Source organism: Daphnia pulicaria, chromosome 1 (genome assembly GCF_021234035.1).
Source record: "Daphnia pulicaria isolate SC F1-1A chromosome 1, SC_F0-13Bv2, whole genome shotgun sequence".
Classification (NCBI taxonomy): domain Eukaryota; kingdom Metazoa; phylum Arthropoda; class Branchiopoda; order Diplostraca; family Daphniidae; genus Daphnia; species Daphnia pulicaria.
Window position 1 is genome coordinate 25592873 of NC_060913.1, and position 19822 is coordinate 25612694.

At 36.1% G+C, this 19822-nt stretch overlaps 3 protein-coding genes and 1 pseudogene across 3 annotated transcripts; 2 read left to right on the top strand and 2 right to left on the bottom strand.

Moving 5' to 3' along the window:
• Positions 1 to 608: 608 nt before the first annotated feature.
• On the bottom strand, positions 609 to 5537 carry LOC124319109 (annotated as a pseudogene).
• A 2943-nt stretch (positions 5538 to 8480) lies between these two features.
• On the bottom strand, positions 8481 to 10262 carry LOC124315967 (serine/threonine-protein kinase/endoribonuclease ire-1-like). The gene is made up of 5 exons (XM_046781712.1): positions 9820 to 10262; positions 9230 to 9750; positions 9059 to 9165; positions 8848 to 8998; positions 8481 to 8695 (listed from the first exon to the last, which is right to left on the bottom strand). Exons 1-5 carry the CDS (start codon positions 10020 to 10022, stop codon positions 8682 to 8684), a joined length of 996 nt encoding a protein of 331 aa, XP_046637668.1. The 5' UTR covers positions 10023 to 10262; the 3' UTR covers positions 8481 to 8681.
• A 2100-nt stretch (positions 10263 to 12362) lies between these two features.
• Positions 12363 to 14254, top strand: LOC124319266 (ferredoxin-dependent glutamate synthase 1-like; the record flags this gene model as incomplete). Its single annotated transcript, XM_046782838.1, is given in 8 exon segments — positions 12363 to 12527; positions 12622 to 12842; positions 12844 to 12913; positions 12991 to 13151; positions 13380 to 13485; positions 13540 to 13835; positions 13922 to 14002; positions 14072 to 14254. Coding segments are annotated over 8 exon segments (1251 nt in total), but the record flags the coding sequence as incomplete, so codon positions are not given.
• Positions 14255 to 17149: 2895 nt separating this feature from the next.
• LOC124316585 (glutamate synthase [NADH]-like) lies at positions 17150 to 19071 on the top strand. Its single transcript, XM_046782607.1, has 6 exons — positions 17150 to 17250; positions 17315 to 17450; positions 17505 to 17600; positions 17675 to 17740; positions 17811 to 18289; positions 18358 to 19071. The coding sequence occupies exons 2-5, from the start codon at positions 17333 to 17335 to the stop codon at positions 18218 to 18220; spliced, it is 690 nt and encodes a 229-aa protein (XP_046638563.1). The 5' UTR covers positions 17150 to 17250; positions 17315 to 17332; the 3' UTR covers positions 18221 to 18289; positions 18358 to 19071.
• The last annotated feature ends 751 nt before the right edge of the window (positions 19072 to 19822 follow it).

A 19822-nucleotide genomic window follows, 5' to 3' on the forward strand; every position in this document is an offset into this window, starting at 1 on the left:
GGGGTTGCTGATCCTACATTTGATCGTTGCAGAATAAATCAATTGTGTTATTAATCGTTTTTATTTGATTTATGTTTTCATTCAGGACTGGCACTTTAAGACCTCCGGAACATCACCAATATTGCATTCATCCATCAGCGTGGTGTTATAGCTTCTGCCTCCACATGCACATCGGACAACTTCGGTATACCTGCCGAGTCTACAAGTTAAACTCCATTTGGTCATCAAGTCAAAAAAAAAGTTGTCCAGGCCGGTAATGTCACTACGCAGAGAGGTTTACTTTTGTTGGCGTCATCCAGATCAATCATCGTCCTCTTAAGGTAAGACACCACACAGGAATTTCGTTTTTTGCTTTCAACTGTCGCCGTTACTTTGTGCGTTTTCGAACTTTCTTACAACGTTCACAAGAATTCATCTTTAGTCAGAACGATGGAAGTCTTTTTTGTTATCCCCGTTTTGTCTTAGTTCAGGGCTATCTCATTTTTTTGCTTTGGATATCGTAATTATTCAATCCCACAAACAAAAATTTATTGATTTTTATCCGGCAACATTTATTTCCGTTTTGACTTTCCACCGTGACAAAAATGTAATGTACAATGTAGGGAAGACTATTTGATTATAAGCCACGAAGAAATATCTTCCTGGAACATCCAACCATTGAAGTGAGTAAAATGATAACTTTCATCATGCAAAATAATCGAGCTTAATACTAGAATTTGCAACCAAACTTGATCTCCCGCTTTGAGGTCCATCGTCGACTGGAGCGCAAGAGTTTCCCATTCGTTGCCTATACATGGGATTTACGCTGGGCCCTTCCGACTTCTTTACCGTTCACCATCAGTGCCACATTCATTCCACCCTCTGCAGTTGTTATTACCGCAATTCCGTTAAAGGCAAAGAAATAGACTCCTTTGCGTGGCGCTTTGAATTTTCCTGTTTTCCCGTTCATGGCTCCACCGATGTTGAGTCTCTCGAGTTCGAATGAAATAGGAATACCTTGTGTGGAGAATTTGCTCGTTTTTTTTGCGTAGGAAACAACGAGAAAAGAATCAACGTCCGAAATTCTGATCCCTTTTTGCAAAGCTGTCGTTTCATTTTTTTTTTATCCATTCAAAAGAAATGATAAATTACTCGGAAATTTTTTTCTAATAAGTCCGGTCTGTACCGGAATCGTTCGATGCAATAGTAAAATCGCAGTAGACGGTTTCGATTTTGTTGTTTCCCATGATGGAAAACAATGCGCTTTTCTTGTGGCCAATTTGATGGAGGTCCCCGCACAAGGCGGCCATTTTCCCAATTGACGAGGCGGCAGCCCTTACGGAAAAATCTCATTAAAACTCATAAAGAAATACATGAGAATAACCTTAATTCTCATTCATTTTGTCGTGATATTTTGGTGAGATTAACAGCAAAATATCATTTATTTGATGACTTTTGATGAGAATTTGGGACATTTTCAAGTTTAAAATCAGCCGTTAATCATTAATTTCATGTGAACAAAGTGAGAATTATGTTATTTCTCATCTAAATATAAATGATTAGTCGCGTAAATATAATGATTTCTGACTGAGGGTTTACTGTAATCTCGCTTGATTTCTCTTTTTCCACAAAAATGTAAATGATTTTCTCACTAAAATTTGAATGAGAATTTGAGCGCTTTTAAATGAGATTTTAATTATATAAATTGAAAAAAGAATTACCCTGACCAGGAATCGAACCTCGACTTCCAGGGTGGCTTGCCAATCTGCTAACCACTACCCTACCAATTGATGTTATAATAGAAGCTTTTTAACGTAGAAATTAATAAATTGGTTAGTTTAGTGATATAACAACAGGGTTATGGGACTTAGAATAATTTACACAAAAAACACATACCAGAGTCAAATAGAAATTGCACTCAAATTTACTTAGCGCGTGAAAAAACTTAGTAAAAATTTCTATGATGCGTTTTGACATACCATATAATCAATTGGTTAGTTTAGTTAGATAAAAGCCAGATTTCGGGACTTAGAATAATTCACACACAAAAAAACACACCAGAGTAAAATAGAACTTTCACTCAAATTTACTTAGCGCGTTAAAAAAAATAGTTATCCCAGCCTATCTTGTGATTATAAAAACATCGTGTAATTTTTGTGAGAATTAGATAGCTACCATATATTTACGAAAGGTATAAAATAAAAAATGTAAAAGTTCAAAAAGAATTTAAAGTCAGAATATTTCATTCCAGGTAGGCCTATATACTTATTTGCTGATTTTAACTGATATTTTAAGGATTGTATTAAAAGAATACAAGAAAATACGAGGGGTAGTCGACTCATGATTTGGGTGTACGAATATTTAAATAAAAATATATTTTTTCATATTTTTTCATATTTTTTATTTTTTTATATTTTTTTCATATTTTTTCTATTTTTCATATTTTTTCATATTTTTTGTATTTTCCCATATTTTTTGTATTTTCCCATATTTTTCCTTATCTTTTACCATTTGTGCTAGAAAAGCAAGAAAACTAGCTGCAGCCATCCATATTTAACTCATTTATCTGAGTAGAATGGATGGAAATAGGGAAATGTAAAAAAAATGACAGCGTTCCCAAAATTGGGAAATTTCAGAATGTACTATGATTGAGGTTTTATTGCCAAATAAACATGTCATTTGCATGACTGATGTTGTTATTAGGTAAAAACTGACAATTTCAAGTTGTAATAGTCTATATATAGCCTGTAAATACTATTTTTTTAAATTTTCACCGCTCTCACAATTTTTCTAGATTTTATAAAAATCTTATTTTTTCAAAATAATTTCAAATGGTATCGATTTTAAAGAAAAAACGCTGTTTTCGTATCTAATAGGAGTAATAGCTATCGTTTCCCAGAAAATTCCTATAGGGATGTTCGAAATATTTTTTCACATTTCGCGGCATCCATCGCGGCAACGCAGCAGTCGTTGGAAGTTTTTATATGCTAGAGAGCCTCAGGCATTGCACCCCGCTTCGTCTGACCCATCCTATCCGACCACCCCACCCTACCTCACCCCCAGCCCAAAACCCACCCGGACAAAGCGAGGCACAATGCAGATGTGCCTTAGGCTCTCTAGCAGAAAACTTCTAACGACTGCTGCGTTGCCGCGATGGATACAAATGTTAAAAAAACATGTCGAACATCCCTATCCCATGTGATCTGATTTCTGTTTACACGGATATATGATGATTTCGTGGGATCTAGGTATATTAAGTTTGGAAATTGTGTGTTTTTTATTTTTATATTTTTTATATTTTTTATATTTTTTCATATTTTTCATATTTTTTCATATTTTTCATACTTTTTCATTTAAAATACGGGGGTGTACGGATATTTTTTCGAGTTGACTACCCCTCGAGAAAATATTTTGATGTCATATATGTAGAAATTTTCCCTTGATTTTTCACACATCATTACAAAACATAAGAAAATATTGACGATTAAATAGTTATAATTTCACATCTGATCTGTTGAATTGTAGCTGATTATTACTGTCTTTTTGTTATGAATTTGAAGATTTTAAAGCCCAAAATTGGGTAAAAATAATACCAAAAAAATCTTTTGATTCCTTAGTGGGAACTGATTTTCTCATGATTTTAATGAAAAATCTCACTATAAAGCATTAGAGAAATGATTGATAAAAAGCTCTTAATAAATGATAATATGCAAAATAATTATAATTAAATATCATGATCTCACACCTAAATCTACTTGATTTCTGATAGACATTTAATAATAAATTTCGTGATTTTTTTAAAAGCCAAAAAACTGTATAAAAGAAAACCAAAAAAATCTTATAATGTCATAGGTAAAATTGATTTTCACATGATTTTATACAAGTATCTCAACACAAAACATCAATAGAAATTAATGATTGATAACTCAGAATATATGATAAAATATTGATTTATTATAAGAATATATCATGATATTCCCGCTTAATAATCACTGTTTTTTTGCAGATTTTTCATGCGAAAAAACTGTGGAAAAATCATGAGATTTTATTGATTTTCACATGAATTTATACAAGTATCTCATTACAAAATACCAATAGAAATTAATGATTAAAAACTCAGAATTTATGACAAATTACTTATTGATTTTAAGAAAATATCATGATATTCCTGCTTGATAATCACTGATTTTTTGCAGATCTTTTATGCGAAAAACTGCGGGAAAATCATGACATTTTATTGATTTCCACATGATTTTATACAAGTATCTCATTACAAAATACCAATTGAAATTAATGATAAAAAACTGAGAATACATGATATATTACTGATTTATTTTAAGAAAATATCATGATATTTATGGTTATTTATCACCAGTTTCTTGCATATTTCTCATGCGAAAAGTCTGTGGTAAAATCATGAAATTTATATGATTTCTTTCTGATTTCTTACTACGGATTGGATCTCATATAAAATGAGACAAAAATATTTTAAACACTTTTAATGATAAATATGAGGGTGAAAATTCTCATCAATTTAATGAGAAATATATGAGATCATCAAAAATTATTAAAAAATCATTGATGTCATTAATAAACATATGATTTCTCATATAGTTTGATGAGATTTTTCCGTAAGGGAGTATTCTCTGCCAAAATATTTTATTGTTAGTTGAAGGCAAAACAAAATCTTTCGATTTTTTTTTCATTTTTGTATTTTTTAATTCATATTTGTATCTAAAACAAATTTAGTGTTAGAATTTTTAAAATTGCCATCCGATATTAAAGTTAGAGCTTCAACTTTTGTCCTGGCATCGCTAAAATCGTGAGTCGTTTCTGAAAATTCAGGTGAAAATTGCAATCACAGTTTATTGAATATTTTCCATCGTTATTATTCAATAATGAATCATCAATCTTATTACTAGAAAATTGTTTCACCAGTTCCTCCAAAAGTCGGGTGTTTCATGAATACCAGAGTTATTAATTTGTTTGCGGTTAAAAGGCATTTATTTTTTTAATAAACGGCACAAATACCGTTCAACTCGTTCTTAACATTTTCAATGGGAGAACTTGTTGACGATTTTTTATTTCCTACAAAAGTTTCGACGTTTGTGCCAATTTCTCGTTCGAATCTGAAATTTCAATATGATATTTTTTTCTTAAACTTTCGAATGTTATATTTTTTAAATTGATATTTACCTTTCAAATCTTTTAAACAAGTTTGGAGTACAACGTGTGATCCTACACAGTGTCAATGTAGGGTAATTGTGATAAGTGATCTCGTGTTTAGAGGTTAGGTTACTGTCACTTGCAGAGTCGAGGGTCGGGAACGTTGTAAACAACGAGGTTGAATTAACTCAAGAGGGTAACATCAGTGTATAGGCTATTATTAACGGTCCAATTTTTGTTGTTTTTGCGTTTCAAACCTACGCAGCTCCGTTCTGGATCAAAACTCGTAATATTTAAGATTTAATCAAATGATGCCTTGATTCCCTTGAACATTTTTTCACTTGCCGAAAAACCGAGGATGTGTGCTGTAAATTGTATGCATCTGCACCCATAACAGCATACTCTGATAACTGCAAACGTGTAAGAGGCGTTAGAAAGTTACTTTCATTTTTAGTCCCTAAACTGAACACTCATCACGTTTGTTTGTTTGATTGATGTCATTAAAATTCCACTAGAAAAGGAAAAAAAAATTTACTTGCAAGTGCGGTTTCTAAGCTTATAGGCCTACTTGTTATGTTCAATTTGATCTTATTTCAGCTGAATTGATTTGTTTGTTTCAATGTTTGTTTGTTTTTATCGGGTAGGGGAAGGGGTTTGGAATTCCCTGTAATAATCTTAGCGGTTATAATACTGTCTTCTAGTACTATTTATTAAGTTTGAGTATTAATTTTTTAACACAGGTCATTCTTAATTCTTTGCAACTTTCACTTTATGATGCCAACATCTCATGAGGTAGGCTAGTTAAGAAAATTCGGTTAATTTCAAAGTTCCCTTTTTGCGAGCCTTTTTGCTCAGACTTGTTCCCTTGTTCCTTGTTCCTGTTGAAGCTTATTAGTTTTTATGAAATGTCAAAAAGCTACTTGAACGTTTCAGTATTTTGAAAATACTGAAACACCTCAGATTGACTATATTCAATCACTGCTTTGTATTCCCAAACGATGGCTTATTTAAAGTACGAAATGAATAATGTACAAATGGGAAAAAACTGGGCTCGAGAGGAAACAAGGCTATTGAGAAAAATAAAATACAACACAAACTAACTTAAATAACATCCAATTTGTGATTTTGTATGCGGTTCTTAATGTTTTTACTGATAGGAAGCCCACTTTTTCAAAAAGAAAAAAAAATATATGTTTCTTAGAAGATAAAATTATTGTATAAGTCAAAATAAAGTAATATTTTTTAAGTGGATGTAGGTCTATTTTACAGGCACGCAATTTCAAGTTCAATTTGAATCAAATTTCATTTTTGGTGGAGGGTTTCTAACTTGATGTCAGCTCTCAATTGTGGTGAAGTAGTTTCAATAGTTCCAAGATTTTATTGTGGTTTTCTCTGTTGTAATTCTCTAAGAAAGAAGTAATTTGTTTTAGATAGAGAAACCCATTTCCATTAAAAATCTTATTATTTCAATAACATTTTCATTTTGATCATTTTGACGCAATAACGTGAGAGCGTTATCTCCGTTGTTATTCTTGCATTTCAAATCAATATTGTTTTGAACAAAAAATTGAATGATTTCAATTAAATTTTCCTTTTGATAACAACGACATAAGAGAAGAAGAGCATTCCATCCGTCGTTGTTTTTGTAATTGACGTTGATTCCATGTTGAATTAAAAGTTGAATGATTTGAATTAAATTTTCATTTTGATAGTTACGACATAAGAGGAGAAGAGCATTCCATCCATCGTTGGTTTTACAATTGACGTCGATTCCGTGTTGAGTTAAAAGTTGAATTATTTCAATTACATTTTCATTTTGATAACAACGACATAAGAGAAGAAGAGCATTCGATCCGTCGTTGTTTTTGTAATTGACGTTGATTCCATGTTGAATTAAAAGTTGAATGATTTGAATTAAATTTTCATTTTGATAGTTACGACATAAGAGGAGAAGAGCATTCCATCTGTCGTTGGTTTTGCAATTGACGTCGATTCCATGTTGAATCAAAAGTTGAATTATTTCAAACAAGTTTTCTTTTTGATATTTCCAACACAATAAAATTAGCACATTATTTCCATTGCTGTCCTTGCAATTGATTTCGATTTTGTGTTCAATTAAAAGTTGAATTATTTCAATTAAATTTTCATTTTGATAAATTTCACTTAATAAAGTGAGGGCATTCGATCCGTCGTTGTTTTTGTAATTGACGTTGATTCCATGTTGAATTAAAAGTTGAATGATTTGAATTAAATTTTCATTTTGATAGTTACGACATAAGAGGAGAAGAGCATTCCATCCGTCGTTGTTCTTGCCATTGATGTCGCTTCCATGTTGAATTAAAAGTTGAATGATTTGAATTAAATTTTCATTTTGATAGTTACGACATAAGAGGAGAAGAGCATTCCATCCATCGTTGGTTTTACAATTGACGTCGATTCCGTGTTGAGTTAAAAGTTGAATTATTTCAATTACATTTTCATTTTGATAGTTACGACATAAGAGGAGAAGAGCATTCGATCCGTCGTTGTTTTTGTAATTGACGTTGATTCCATGTTGAATTAAAAGTTGAATGATTTGAATTAAATTTTCATTTTGATAGTTACGACATAAGAGAAGAAGAGCATTCCATCCATCGTTGGTTTTACAATTGACGTCGATTCCATGTTTAATTAAAAGTTGAATGATTTCAATTAAATTTTCATTTTGATAATGACGACATAAGAGGAGAAGAGCATTCGATCCGTCGTTGTTCTTGCCATTGACGTTGATTCCATGTTGAATTAAAAGTTGAATGATTTGAATTAAATTTTCATTTTGATAACAACGACATAAGAGGAGAAGAGCATTCCATCCGTCGTTGTTCTTGTCATTGATGTCGATTCCATGTTGAATTAAAAGTTGAATGATTTGAATTAAATTTTCATTTTGATAGTTACGACATAAGAGGAGAAGAGCATTCCATCCATCGTTGGTTTTACAATTGACGTCGATTCCGTGTTGAGTTAAAAGTTGAATTATTTCAATTACATTTTCATTTTGATAAAAACGACATAAGAGAAGAAGAGCATTCGATCCGTCGTTGTTTTTGTAATTGACGTTGATTCCATGTTGAATTAAAAGTTGAATGATTTGAATTAAATTTTCATTTTGATAGTTACGACATAAGAGGAGAAGAGCATTCCATCTGTCGTTGGTTTTGCAATTGACGTCGATTCCATGTTGAATCAAAAGTTGAATTATTTCAAACAAGTTTTCTTTTTGATATTTCCAACACAATAAAATTAGCACATTATTTCCATTGCTGTCCTTGCAATTGATTTTGATTTTGTGTTCAATTAAAAGTTGAATTATTTCAATTAAATTTTCATTTCGGTAATATTGACCTAATATTACTATAGCATTATCATCTCCGTCGCTATTATTGGAATTTACTTTAATTCCACTTTCAATGAAAACTGTAATTAATTCCAACAAATTGTTATGTGGATACATTTTACACAGCCAATTGAGAGCATTCCATCGTTTTTTCTCGCAATTAACGTTGATTCCCTTTTCAATCAAAAGTTTTGCCAAATTGATAAAATTTTCATTTTTATAATGTTCGCACAGTAAATGCAGAGCATTCATTTTGTTTTCAGTCTCGCAGTGGACATTTGCCCCTTTTGTGATTAGTAGGCGAACTATTTCAACTAAATTGTCACCTTCATTTTTTTTGGGAAGTGCCAAATGCAGAAGTGGAGTCAACCCTTTTTCGTCCACAGAGTTTATATCCATTTCTTTCTGTAACAGTATTTCGACTTCTTCCAGGCTCGGATAAGTATCTTCGGCAAATATTGAATTGTTAATTGACATCTGAAGGGTGAAAACAATTAGCCTATACTATTTGTCTCTATACTCGATCTTTTATTTTACTTCAATTTCTTGGAGTTCCTGCGTGACGTCCGAAGAAGTAATTCGTTTCAGTGGATCTTTTTCCAACATTTTATGGATCAGCGTACGTATGTCTTTAAATTGAATCTCTGTTTAAATGAAATTTAATTAATGATTTACTATTTTTCGTGTTTTTAGCAAAAACTGACTTACTGGGCAGATTCGGAGGTTCCTTTTTGATTATATTGGATTGAATTTTATAACGTGAACCGAAAAGATGAACACCGCCCAAAAGAAAATAGCCGAATACGAGTCCTTCTGCAAATACATCGCTTTTGATGTTTCCTCTTGTATTTGTTGATGTTGTTCCATCTGTAGACGTAGGTGTTTCTTCTTCTTCAATTAATTTTAAAATCTCTGGTGCTGAATAATCCAAGGTACCCTTAACTCCGCTCTGCATTGAGTAACTTCCTTTTTCGTTGACTCGTTTACTCAGTCCAAAATCCGCCCACTTCATCAACACTTTTTGTGTTTTTGGATCTACCCAAATAAGGACGTTTTCAGGCTTCAGGTCGCGATGTACTAATCCCTTTTTGTGAATGTATTCTAGTCCATTGGCCAATTGCATAAGTACATCTTTAACTGCGGGCATCGGCCCGCTGTATTTTTTGGGATCGTCATCTTTAAGAAATAGTTTGGCTAATGAAGCGTTGCACAATTCAAGAACGTAATATCTAGAAATATTCGAAAAGAAATTTTTTGTAATGGTTTGAAAACTATTAGTATAGCCTACATTTAATTACCTAAAATTTTTGTCACTTTCGACGTGAAATAACTTGATGACATTTTGATGATTAAGCATTCTCAGTGCATCTTCCTCTCGTTCGTTGCTTGCGACCTTATTTGTAGGAATTCGTTTGACAGCCACTGGCTTTCCATCCCATACACCTTGAAAAACAATAGCACAACCTCCTTCTCCCAAAATTTTTTCACAATCGAGTTCCATTATTTTGTCAAGTTGGCTACTAATGGACTGTTTCGTAATTGCCAAGGAAATTAACAAAAATAATGGGAGCGGCCGTTGATTGCAAAGAACCCAACCAACATAACGTTACTTTAAGCACAAGGGCGAGTGAACTTTATTCCCGAAGAAAATTCCAAGTGACAGCACAAAAACGTGAGTTGTATAATGCAAATTAACGAAACGCTATACCTTTAAACTTTATTTGAAAACACAATAACTAATTTATTGGAGACCTTTACAAAGAAACGTAAAAGAACGAATAACCGTAGAACACGTAGACACTCAAATCTGCGTCTTCAATTTTGTCAGCACTGTTCACTTTATCAAATTAAATTTGAGATTGGATTATTATACGTTGATTACGTTGCTATGGCAACAGGCGTTCATTTTTTTAGAGTGATTAAGCCTTGGGACTAGTAGACGCAATCTCGTCCTTTACAATAAGCATTTCGTGAGCCAACCAATCCGCCATCTGTCGGCCGCGAATTCAGTGCACGAAACGCTTGCCCGATCGATCAGTTTTTATCGCTTTTTATTTATCGTTTTTACTGCCACACTGTCAGCTCCTTATTCTGAGTGAGCCGTTCTTTAAATATCGCGAATGCTGAAATAATGCTCGTTCGTATATGTAGGCCTAATTATACCTATGATATACATTTTGATACCTTAGCCAAGCACTGAAATGAAATACAGGTTCTGCTGCTACTGCATGACGTTGCTCGTCGTCTTCAATTCGATCCTTATCCAGTCGGTTCGTCAGAATCGGAATAGCTTGGCCAGGTGATGGCGAGGTGATGGCACAGGGAAACAGGGTCAAAATGCAGATCGATCGCTTATTTTGGTTCCTTATTTTAAACTGATGGACCCCTTATTTCACTGAGCTTTCAGTGTAGTAGGTAGTTATCCAATCAGATATCGTTGACGAGGCAACAATTTTGGTGAATTTGATCGGAAGTTAGAATTTTATTCAACCTTTCGCAACCTTTATTCGTGTTCTGGCGTACACCAAAACCAAAAATGCAATATATTTAAACTTCATGTAGAAATTATTTGATGGTAATCTATTAACAAATATCTTTCTGCAACGTCCATTCAGTGAAGTCGGCATAGAAAAAGATATCGATTTCCTGACGTGTGGCTTGACTGTGGCCTCATCAATTAATTTGCCCGTGGAAAAACCCAATGGTCAGTTTTTTTTCCGTTTTTCTTTAACATCTCAAGTTTTATTTAAACTCTTGTGATAAAAAAAATTAAAGCTAAAACGTTGTTCAAGTCTTGCCTTTCAGCACATTGCCGATGCTGTTCAGCGATAGATTAATCGCTTACCTATAGGAATAAATACCTAAGGAAGATGAAGCTGCTACCGTGTCTGCTCAGGAAGAATCTTCATAAGAGGTGATTTGTTCGGATTTGTTTGGGAATGTTAGTTTTTATTTTGTAAGCCACACGATGCAGCAGAAACCAATTCGGTTTTTACTAAAAGGGGTCGAGCTCTTCTCTCGCCATCCTAGCGTCGTTATCATCATCAGACCTCCGTCGAGTTAGTTGTAGGGTATTAAATGTCTTTAAAAAAAATTTTAATTAAAAAGGTTCTTTCGTTCAGGGTTCGCCATCTCTCATACCGGTCTATTACAGCAGTAGCCAACCCTCGAGTACTAAGGCGTACAAGAGTGTCTCACGTCTTACGATGATAATCGATGTGACTTGCCCCAACGAATTTATCTCAAGTTTTTTTTTTTTTTTTTTTCACGGCTTTCACGGCGGATTGAGTTTTACACATTAATACGTCCCGATTCGAAACGAGGAATGACATTTCAGCTTCACAATGGGGCATCGTTATAATTAAATGTGGACCTAGCTGCCGTTTAATTAAGTTTCACTGCCTTCCTGCAAGGATCGGCCGCACCAATTGAATCAAAAGTTAACTAACAGCCGAGTCCTGATTTTCTCTATTCCGTCGGGGATGATGTACACAAGTCGACCGTGTATAAAGGATCAATAATTCCGCCGGGGGGAAAAGTGGATAGATGAATAGGGAAGTTGATGGCTCTATTCTTTTGGCAATGATCCGAAAATAAGGAAATCATCGTTTCTTCTCTTTTATTCAGAAAGTCTAATTTATTCCGACAAGTTCATTTTCCCTGTAACTACTTCCCATCGCAATTTAAAATTTAGTTTAAAATTTTCTATTCAAACGTGTAATCAAATGATATTCTATACGAACCTTAATGTCAATTATACAGTTCAATTATCGGATGAGTATCGCTATTGAAATTTACCTTTTCTATTGATAGGCTAAATTAATCCTGTTATTATTATTCATTCAAAGGTTTTTGTGCTGAGAAAGAAGGTGAATCATCGAATTCCCCAGCCTGGGGCTCGCTTCTATATTTGCAGTTTATCGCCAGATGTGATCTACAAAGTGATGATGTCTACGAAGGACAACTCACGTCCACCCAAGTCTGGACTTACTTTTCTGATCTCGATGTGAGTTATTGAAAAAAGGCCGAAAACTTTTCTTTTTAGGAATAAATCCTATTGATAGGGGAAATACTTTATATTTGATTTTTCCAAATAACAGAGACCGGAATATGATACTTATCTGGCCCTGGTTCACACAAGATTTTCGACCAATACTTTCCCCAGCTGGGAGCGAGCTCATCCTCTGCGGATGCTGGCCCACAATGGCGAGATAAATACGCTCCGGGGCAATGTCAACTATATGAAAGCCCGCGAAGGTTTGATGAGTTCGGAGCGCTTTGGTAAACGAGCCCTGGCCGAATTATATCCCGTCGTGGAACCCAAGCGACTCTGGATCGGCCGATTGTGTACTTGAATTTCTCGTCCACGCCGGAGGCAGATCTCTACCGGAGGTATACAACAAAAAAAGGGGGGGGGGATTGTTTATTTCACTATTTTTCTATTCCGGTTTTTGTTTGTCCCATAATAGGCCATTATGACTATGATTCCGGAAGCCTGGGAACAAGACCCGATGATGGACCAGGAGAAGAAAGATTTCGATAGATGGGCTGGATGCTCCATGGAACCGTGGGACGGACCAGCTTTGATGGCCTTCACAGACGGACGCTACATTGGCGCTGTTTTTGACCGGTAAAACATCTAAAAATACATTCAGAACCTATTCAATTTTTCTAATAAATCCTAGATTACTTTTTGTCTAATTGATTAAAAACACGAACAAATGTTTTTCGTGAATGCGATCCTTTGTCGAAATTTTCCTTGGGACGTCCAGATGTTTATTAATCCCAATTTTTCCACGATCGAGTAGCGATTCAGACTGATCATTGACATTTCTTGTCTCTTTTGATGTTGTTTCAGAAACGGATTGCGTCCATCGAGGTACTACGTTACAAAGGACAATGTGGTGGTCATGGCATCGGAAGTAGGAGTCTACGACGTCGATCCTGCCGATGTTATGCACAAAGTGAGTACATAATCGATGGAAAGATGGACCAAAACTATAACCTTTTTCTTTCAGGGGAGATTAGAACCTTCGCGGATGCTATTGATAGACACGGCCAATCGGGTCATCATCGGCGACCACGAGATCAAGATGAGTATCGCCCGCAATCGCCCACATTTCGATTGGCTGGGCCAGCTGGTCACTCTGGACGATATAAGGAAGACGTCGGCGGTAATTTCCTGCCAAAACGGTCAACCGCCTTCCATCGAACCACAACTCAAATCGGCCGAAGAAATCTGGAAGATTCTGTCGCTGTTCAACTACACGCTCGAATCTCTGTCTCTACTACTCGTCCCCATGTTTACAAACAAGTAAGTTTTGATTGAATCAGCTCGAAACATTTTCATGAAAATGTCAATTTCCGGAATTTTGTGCGCGCGATTTTGTTGTCAAACAGGAAGGAAGCGCTGCGATCGATGGGATACCGAACGACTTCCAGCCGCTGCTCTACGAATATTTTAAGCAGCTTTTCGCTCAAGTAAAATCGATCATTCTTTGAATTGTATTTTTAAACTGGCAAGTTAAATTTATTACGTGTTCCATTCAGGTTACTAATCCGCCGATCGATCCTTTTCCCGAACGAATTGTCATGTCGTTGGCTTGTCCAATCGGTCCCGAGGCCAATATCCTGGAGCCCAGCCATCAGCAATGCCGTCGCTTGTACCTGGAACAACCGATTTTGTCGCCGGATGATTTGAAACTCATCGTCAACTGCTCCGCCAATGACTGGAAGGTTTGATTCCCCGTAACTTGAATCTCGTTCTCTCAATTAATCAAAGAAATGTGTTGTGTTTATTCTAAAATTATTGACATCACGGTCGACGCCCCGTATGGAAATGTAACGTATTGCGAAACGTCACCGAATAAGATGAATTTAAAAAGGGACATAATCTGTATTAATCATATTAGTTTCACGTGACTACATGTGGAGTGCGAGACTTCTCCAGCATGAGACGGGCAAATGCATTCAACAAATAATACAAATAAGGTCAGATATAGGACAGAACAGTGCATAGCCAATTGCTACCAGTGTACAGACGGGGAATAACTCCCAGCGTACTGCCTGAGGCCTCATCTCGCCTGCACAACTAGTGACAACTGACTAAGGAAATGAGTCAGAGAGACTGAGCTCAAGAAGGAGTGAGCCAACACTAGACCGACTGAACGGCCTGGCATTGACTGAAGAAGAACTGCATTGGGTGGGCTTTTATACTAGTTAAGGCAGAGTCAAGCGACAAAGGCACATTATTCAATAATAGTCGCCCTGTGTTAAGGGTACCCCCAAGTAAGTTGACGTGTGGAATGACCGCTTGTCAATACTATTCTGGGGTAGGCCTAACACTATGGGAACGTACACATTTACACACGATTTATGGGTAGCTCTAGTTCTACAGTAGCTACAGTATTACTGGCGCCGGGCGGCGTCAGGTTTCAGCATCATCAGCTGTGCGGAGCAACGCTTCGTTACAGAAATGAGTCAATGAAAATCACTGCAGATCAACGAAAATCATAAACAAATCAATAGACAGTCTGAAATGTCATAGAATGTCAGTAAGAATGTCACGCAAATATCACTGGCGATGATGTTCTATGATAAATCAATTTACAAAGTCAGTAACAAATCGTTGGAAAATCAAAGATATTTCAAAAATTAGAACAGAGTCCAAAAAACTCATTGGTTTATCATTAGATCCAGAAAATGATGTATTTTGCAGTGATTAAACTTAACTTAGTCATTGAACTAATCAATGAACATAACGTAAAAATCTATGGAATATTTTCTTTTGAAAAATTACTGATTTTCTACTGATATTTACATTTTCAGTAATTTTCAGTAAACCTTTGAATTTCTTATCATTTTATTGCCATACTTCATTGACACCTATAAATCAATAATCAGCATCTATTTATCACTAAGAAATCATTCCAATGATTAATAAATGATTGTTCAATGAGTCCCAAACGGTAATTTTGATTTTATAATGATTTTTATACAGCTTGCTATAAATTTTTATAATTACTTCTCAGTTCATATCACTGAGCTTTCCTCAGATTTCAGTGATATTTCATGGATTACCACTGAGAATTATCACTGAGAATGATTTTTTATCCAGTGATTTCTATTGATTGATTGAATACTGCTCAGTTTAAATCACTAAGTTTTCCCAACATAAATTTTAATGATATTTCAGTGGCTAGCAGCCTAGCACAGTTGACAAATATCACGACTGGGATTTCCAGAATCATTTGATTTTCACTGATTATCAATGTAAATCATTAGTTATCCCGATTAATATTTTCCTGATAGTTCATTGACTTTATTGCCGATTATTACTAAATAGTGAACATAGTGAATGAAATACCATTACAAATGATTTCTCAAATATCAATAAATTATCACTGAAAGGCCTTTGGAATGCTTTTCACGTTCTTCTTATGAAGAATCATTGACTTATATTATTTTGTTGCGTCGAAATCAATGATATTAAGGGTGAATTTCCATATGTAAGAAACATACGGCGTTATCTACATGGTTAATGTGCAACCATAGGCCAATGGTTATCGCACGCTCCTATGGATCGAAAGGTACCGTGTTCAATCCCAGATCGGGGCTTATAAATATGAATCAATGAAAATAACTCTGAGTATAATTTCAGTTGGTATCTTCTTCATATGATGATGGTAAGACGGGTGGTAGTCTTGGTTTAACGCGAAAGCGAAGCGAGGCGAAGGCGAACAGCGCAATCATCGTAAATATGAAGGAAGATACCATAATTTTTAGACCTACTTTAAACGATAATATCCTAAATGACAATATAATGATGTTTCTAGTGATAAATGAATGATTTGTTTCGGGCTCGGTTATAATTTCTATCCGCTAATTGATTTTGCAATGACAAATATTTCGGTACTGGACTCTATCCTATTTCTAGCATTTTTCTTATATGTTATTTCATGATTTTGTGAAAGATTTTTTAATGATTATAAAAATACCAAACACACCACCAACACATTTTTCTTTTTCTTCGAAAAAAAATTGTTTATCACAACGCCTGATATAGATACGTATGATTTAGATCCTTTAACTGACTACATTTATCGATTGTCCAACGTCATAGGTAGTTGATTATAGAGTCTGGCTACCACTCAAAGTTGCGAAGGTTCAAGTCCCGATACGGGAAATTTCAACCCGTGCTACAATTAATTCTAACAGATAATAGGTAAGTAAGTAAAATAAAAAAGGAGAACAAGGGTAAGGAAAACCGCCAACAGGAGTTCAAAACTGGTAGAGAAAGAAAACTAGTATAGTAAAATTTAGCTTTTGAATTTTATAGTCATTGGATACAAGCATTGAAAAATCAATCAATAAAAAAGCATTGAAAAACTAATCAATAAAAAAGCATTGAAAACTTCACATTAAATCAGTCAAAAGTAAGTGAATATATGATTTGAAAACCAATGAAAAACTATTCATTTCTCAGTGATAAATTTATGCTTAGTCAGTAATAATCATGTCCCAATTTTGATGGCGATAATCATTGGATAATTAATCAAGCTAATATCCTTCAATTATCAGTGATTAATCAAAGGGGCGTTTTCATACGGGGCCAACGTACCGCTGGTCTACACCACTCAGCTGGATCGCATCTGTGAGGAAGTGACGGAGGCTGTCGAAGCGGATTTCCAGTTTATTATCCTCTCCGATTGAAAAGCCGGAAAGGAAAGGTACACACCTAATTTCTGTTCCTTTTAGATTTTGTTTGCTAACAAATGTTGTGTTGATCAAAAGGATTCCGCTCAATCCACCATGAAAAGCTTGCGCCAATGCACTTTGAGAGGCCAACTGGAAATCATTGCGTCGAGCCAGCCTGTTAGCATTGAAGATGTCGAACCGTCTTCCGAAATTGTCAAGCGATTCGTGACTGGTAAATTTCCGTGTTAATTACACATTTTGAAAATGTTAAACCAATAATTTACAGGTGCCATGAGCTTTGGATCCATCTCCAAGGAGGCCCACGCGACTCTGGCGACAGCCATGGACCGCATAGGAGCCAAATCCAATACCGGAGAAGGAGGTAATAGTTGACATTCCGGAGAATTTCATAATCATTGAGGAATTCAATCACGTTGTACCACTTTCTATTTTCAGGCGAAGATCCTGAACGTTATTTGAACGTGGATCCTGCAAATAGTCAGCGCTCGGCTATCAAACAAGGTTTCTAATTAAATCTTCTTTTTTAATCTCGCTAATTCGTTTTGTTTTAATTTATTTGTTTTTCACGCAGTTGCTAGTGGTCGATTCGGAGTGACGGCTGCTTATCTGGCCAATGCGGACGAGTTGCAAATTAAAATGGCGCAAGGAGCCATACCGGGCGAAGGTGGCGAATTGCCCGGCTACAAAGTGACGGTCGACATTGCTCAAACACGACACAGCGTGGCTGGAGTCGGCCTGATATCTCCGCCTCCTCATCACGACATTTACTCGATCGAGGATCTGGCCGAATTGATTTACGACCTGAAATGCGCCAATCCGTTGGCCCGCATCTCGGTCAAACTGGTGTCCGTAGTCGGCGTGGGCGTCGTGGCCGTTGGAGTGGCCAAGGGCAAAGCGGAACACATCACCATTTCCGGTCACGACGGCGGAACGGGAGCCAGCAGCAGCTGGACCGGAATAAAAAACGCTGGACTTCCCTAGGAGCTCGGCATCGCCGAAACTCACCAAACTCTCGTCTTGAACGATTGACGTTCAAGAGTCGTCCTTCAGGTTTGAATCAAAATTGTCGGTCAAATGAGACAGACACAATTTTAATAGCCAAAAATATTTTTCTATAGGCGGATGGACAAATCTGGACGGCGTTTGACGTCATCGTAGCCGCCGTGTTGGGAGCGGATGAATTCGGGTTCAGCACTGCCCCGCTGATGGCATTAGGTTGCACGATGATGCGGAAATGTCATTTGAACACGTGCTCGGTTGGAATCGCGACTCAGGATCCGGTCCTGCGTGAGAAATTTAAAGGTCAGCCTGAACAAGCCATCAATTATTTCTTCCTTTTGGCGAAAGAAGTCCGCAAAGAAATGGCCAAGCTGGGACTCGTCAAATTCCAGCAGCTGATTGGACGCACCGATTTTGTCCGTGTTCGTGACGCCCAGGATCCCGCCAGTCCCAAAAAATCCAAACTTTTGTACTTTGGCGCCGTTCTACGTAGCGCCCTCAGCATGCGACCGGGCGTCAACATCATTGGCGGATCCGTCGCCCAGGAGTTCGGTCTTGAGAATCACCTGGATCAAAAATTAATCAAAGAATCCGCCAGAAAATTAGTTTCGCCGTTAATGTCGTCAATTCCAATCGAGCCGTGGGCACCATCCTGAGTTACACTATCGCCAAAAAGTATGGCGAAGAAGGGCAACAAAAATTACCACCAAACAAAAATTAGTTAGCGTTCGCACTTTGGCGAAGTAGTGAAAATCTTTCGTTTCGTGTAATTGTTAAGCGTAGTCACCGTAATTATACAAAAGCCACTTTGCGACTGGAGTTATTATTGGTTTGGTGACGTATACTCGTCTCCCGAGTGGATGTCTCGCATCGTTGCATGCCGACCAGTTCGTTCACTCCTTTATTATAGGGAGGAGGAAAATCTTGTTTTATTGGTTAGTATTTAATCCTAGTCTTATCATACCAAGCCCTTTATAATTACAAATTTCATATGATTCGGCAATCGTGGGTTTTTCATGTGAGGCGCGGAGGGGGGTTGCTGATCCTACATTTGATCGTTGCAGAATAAATCAATTGTGTTATTAATCGTTTTTATTTGATTTATGTTTTCATTCAGGACTGGCACTTTAAGACCTCCGGAACATCACCAATATTGCATTCATCCATCAGCGTGGTGTTATAGCTTCTGCCTCCACATGCACATCGGACAACTTCGGTATACCTGCCGAGTCTACAAGTTAAACTCCATTTGGTCATCAAGTCAAAAAAAAAGTTGTCCAGGCCGGTAATGTCACTACGCAGAGAGGTTTACTTTTGTTGGCGTCATCCAGATCAATCATCGTCCTCTTAAGGTAAGACACCACACAGGAATTTCGTTTTTTGCTTTCAACTGTCGCCGTTACTTTGTGCGTTTTCGAACTTTCTTACAACGTTCACAAGAATTCATCTTTAGTCAGAACGATGGAAGTCTTTTTTGTTATCCCCGTTTTGTCTTAGTTCAGGGCTATCTCATTTTTTTGCTTTGGATATCGTAATTATTCAATCCCACAAACAAAAATTTATTGATTTTTATCCGGCAACATT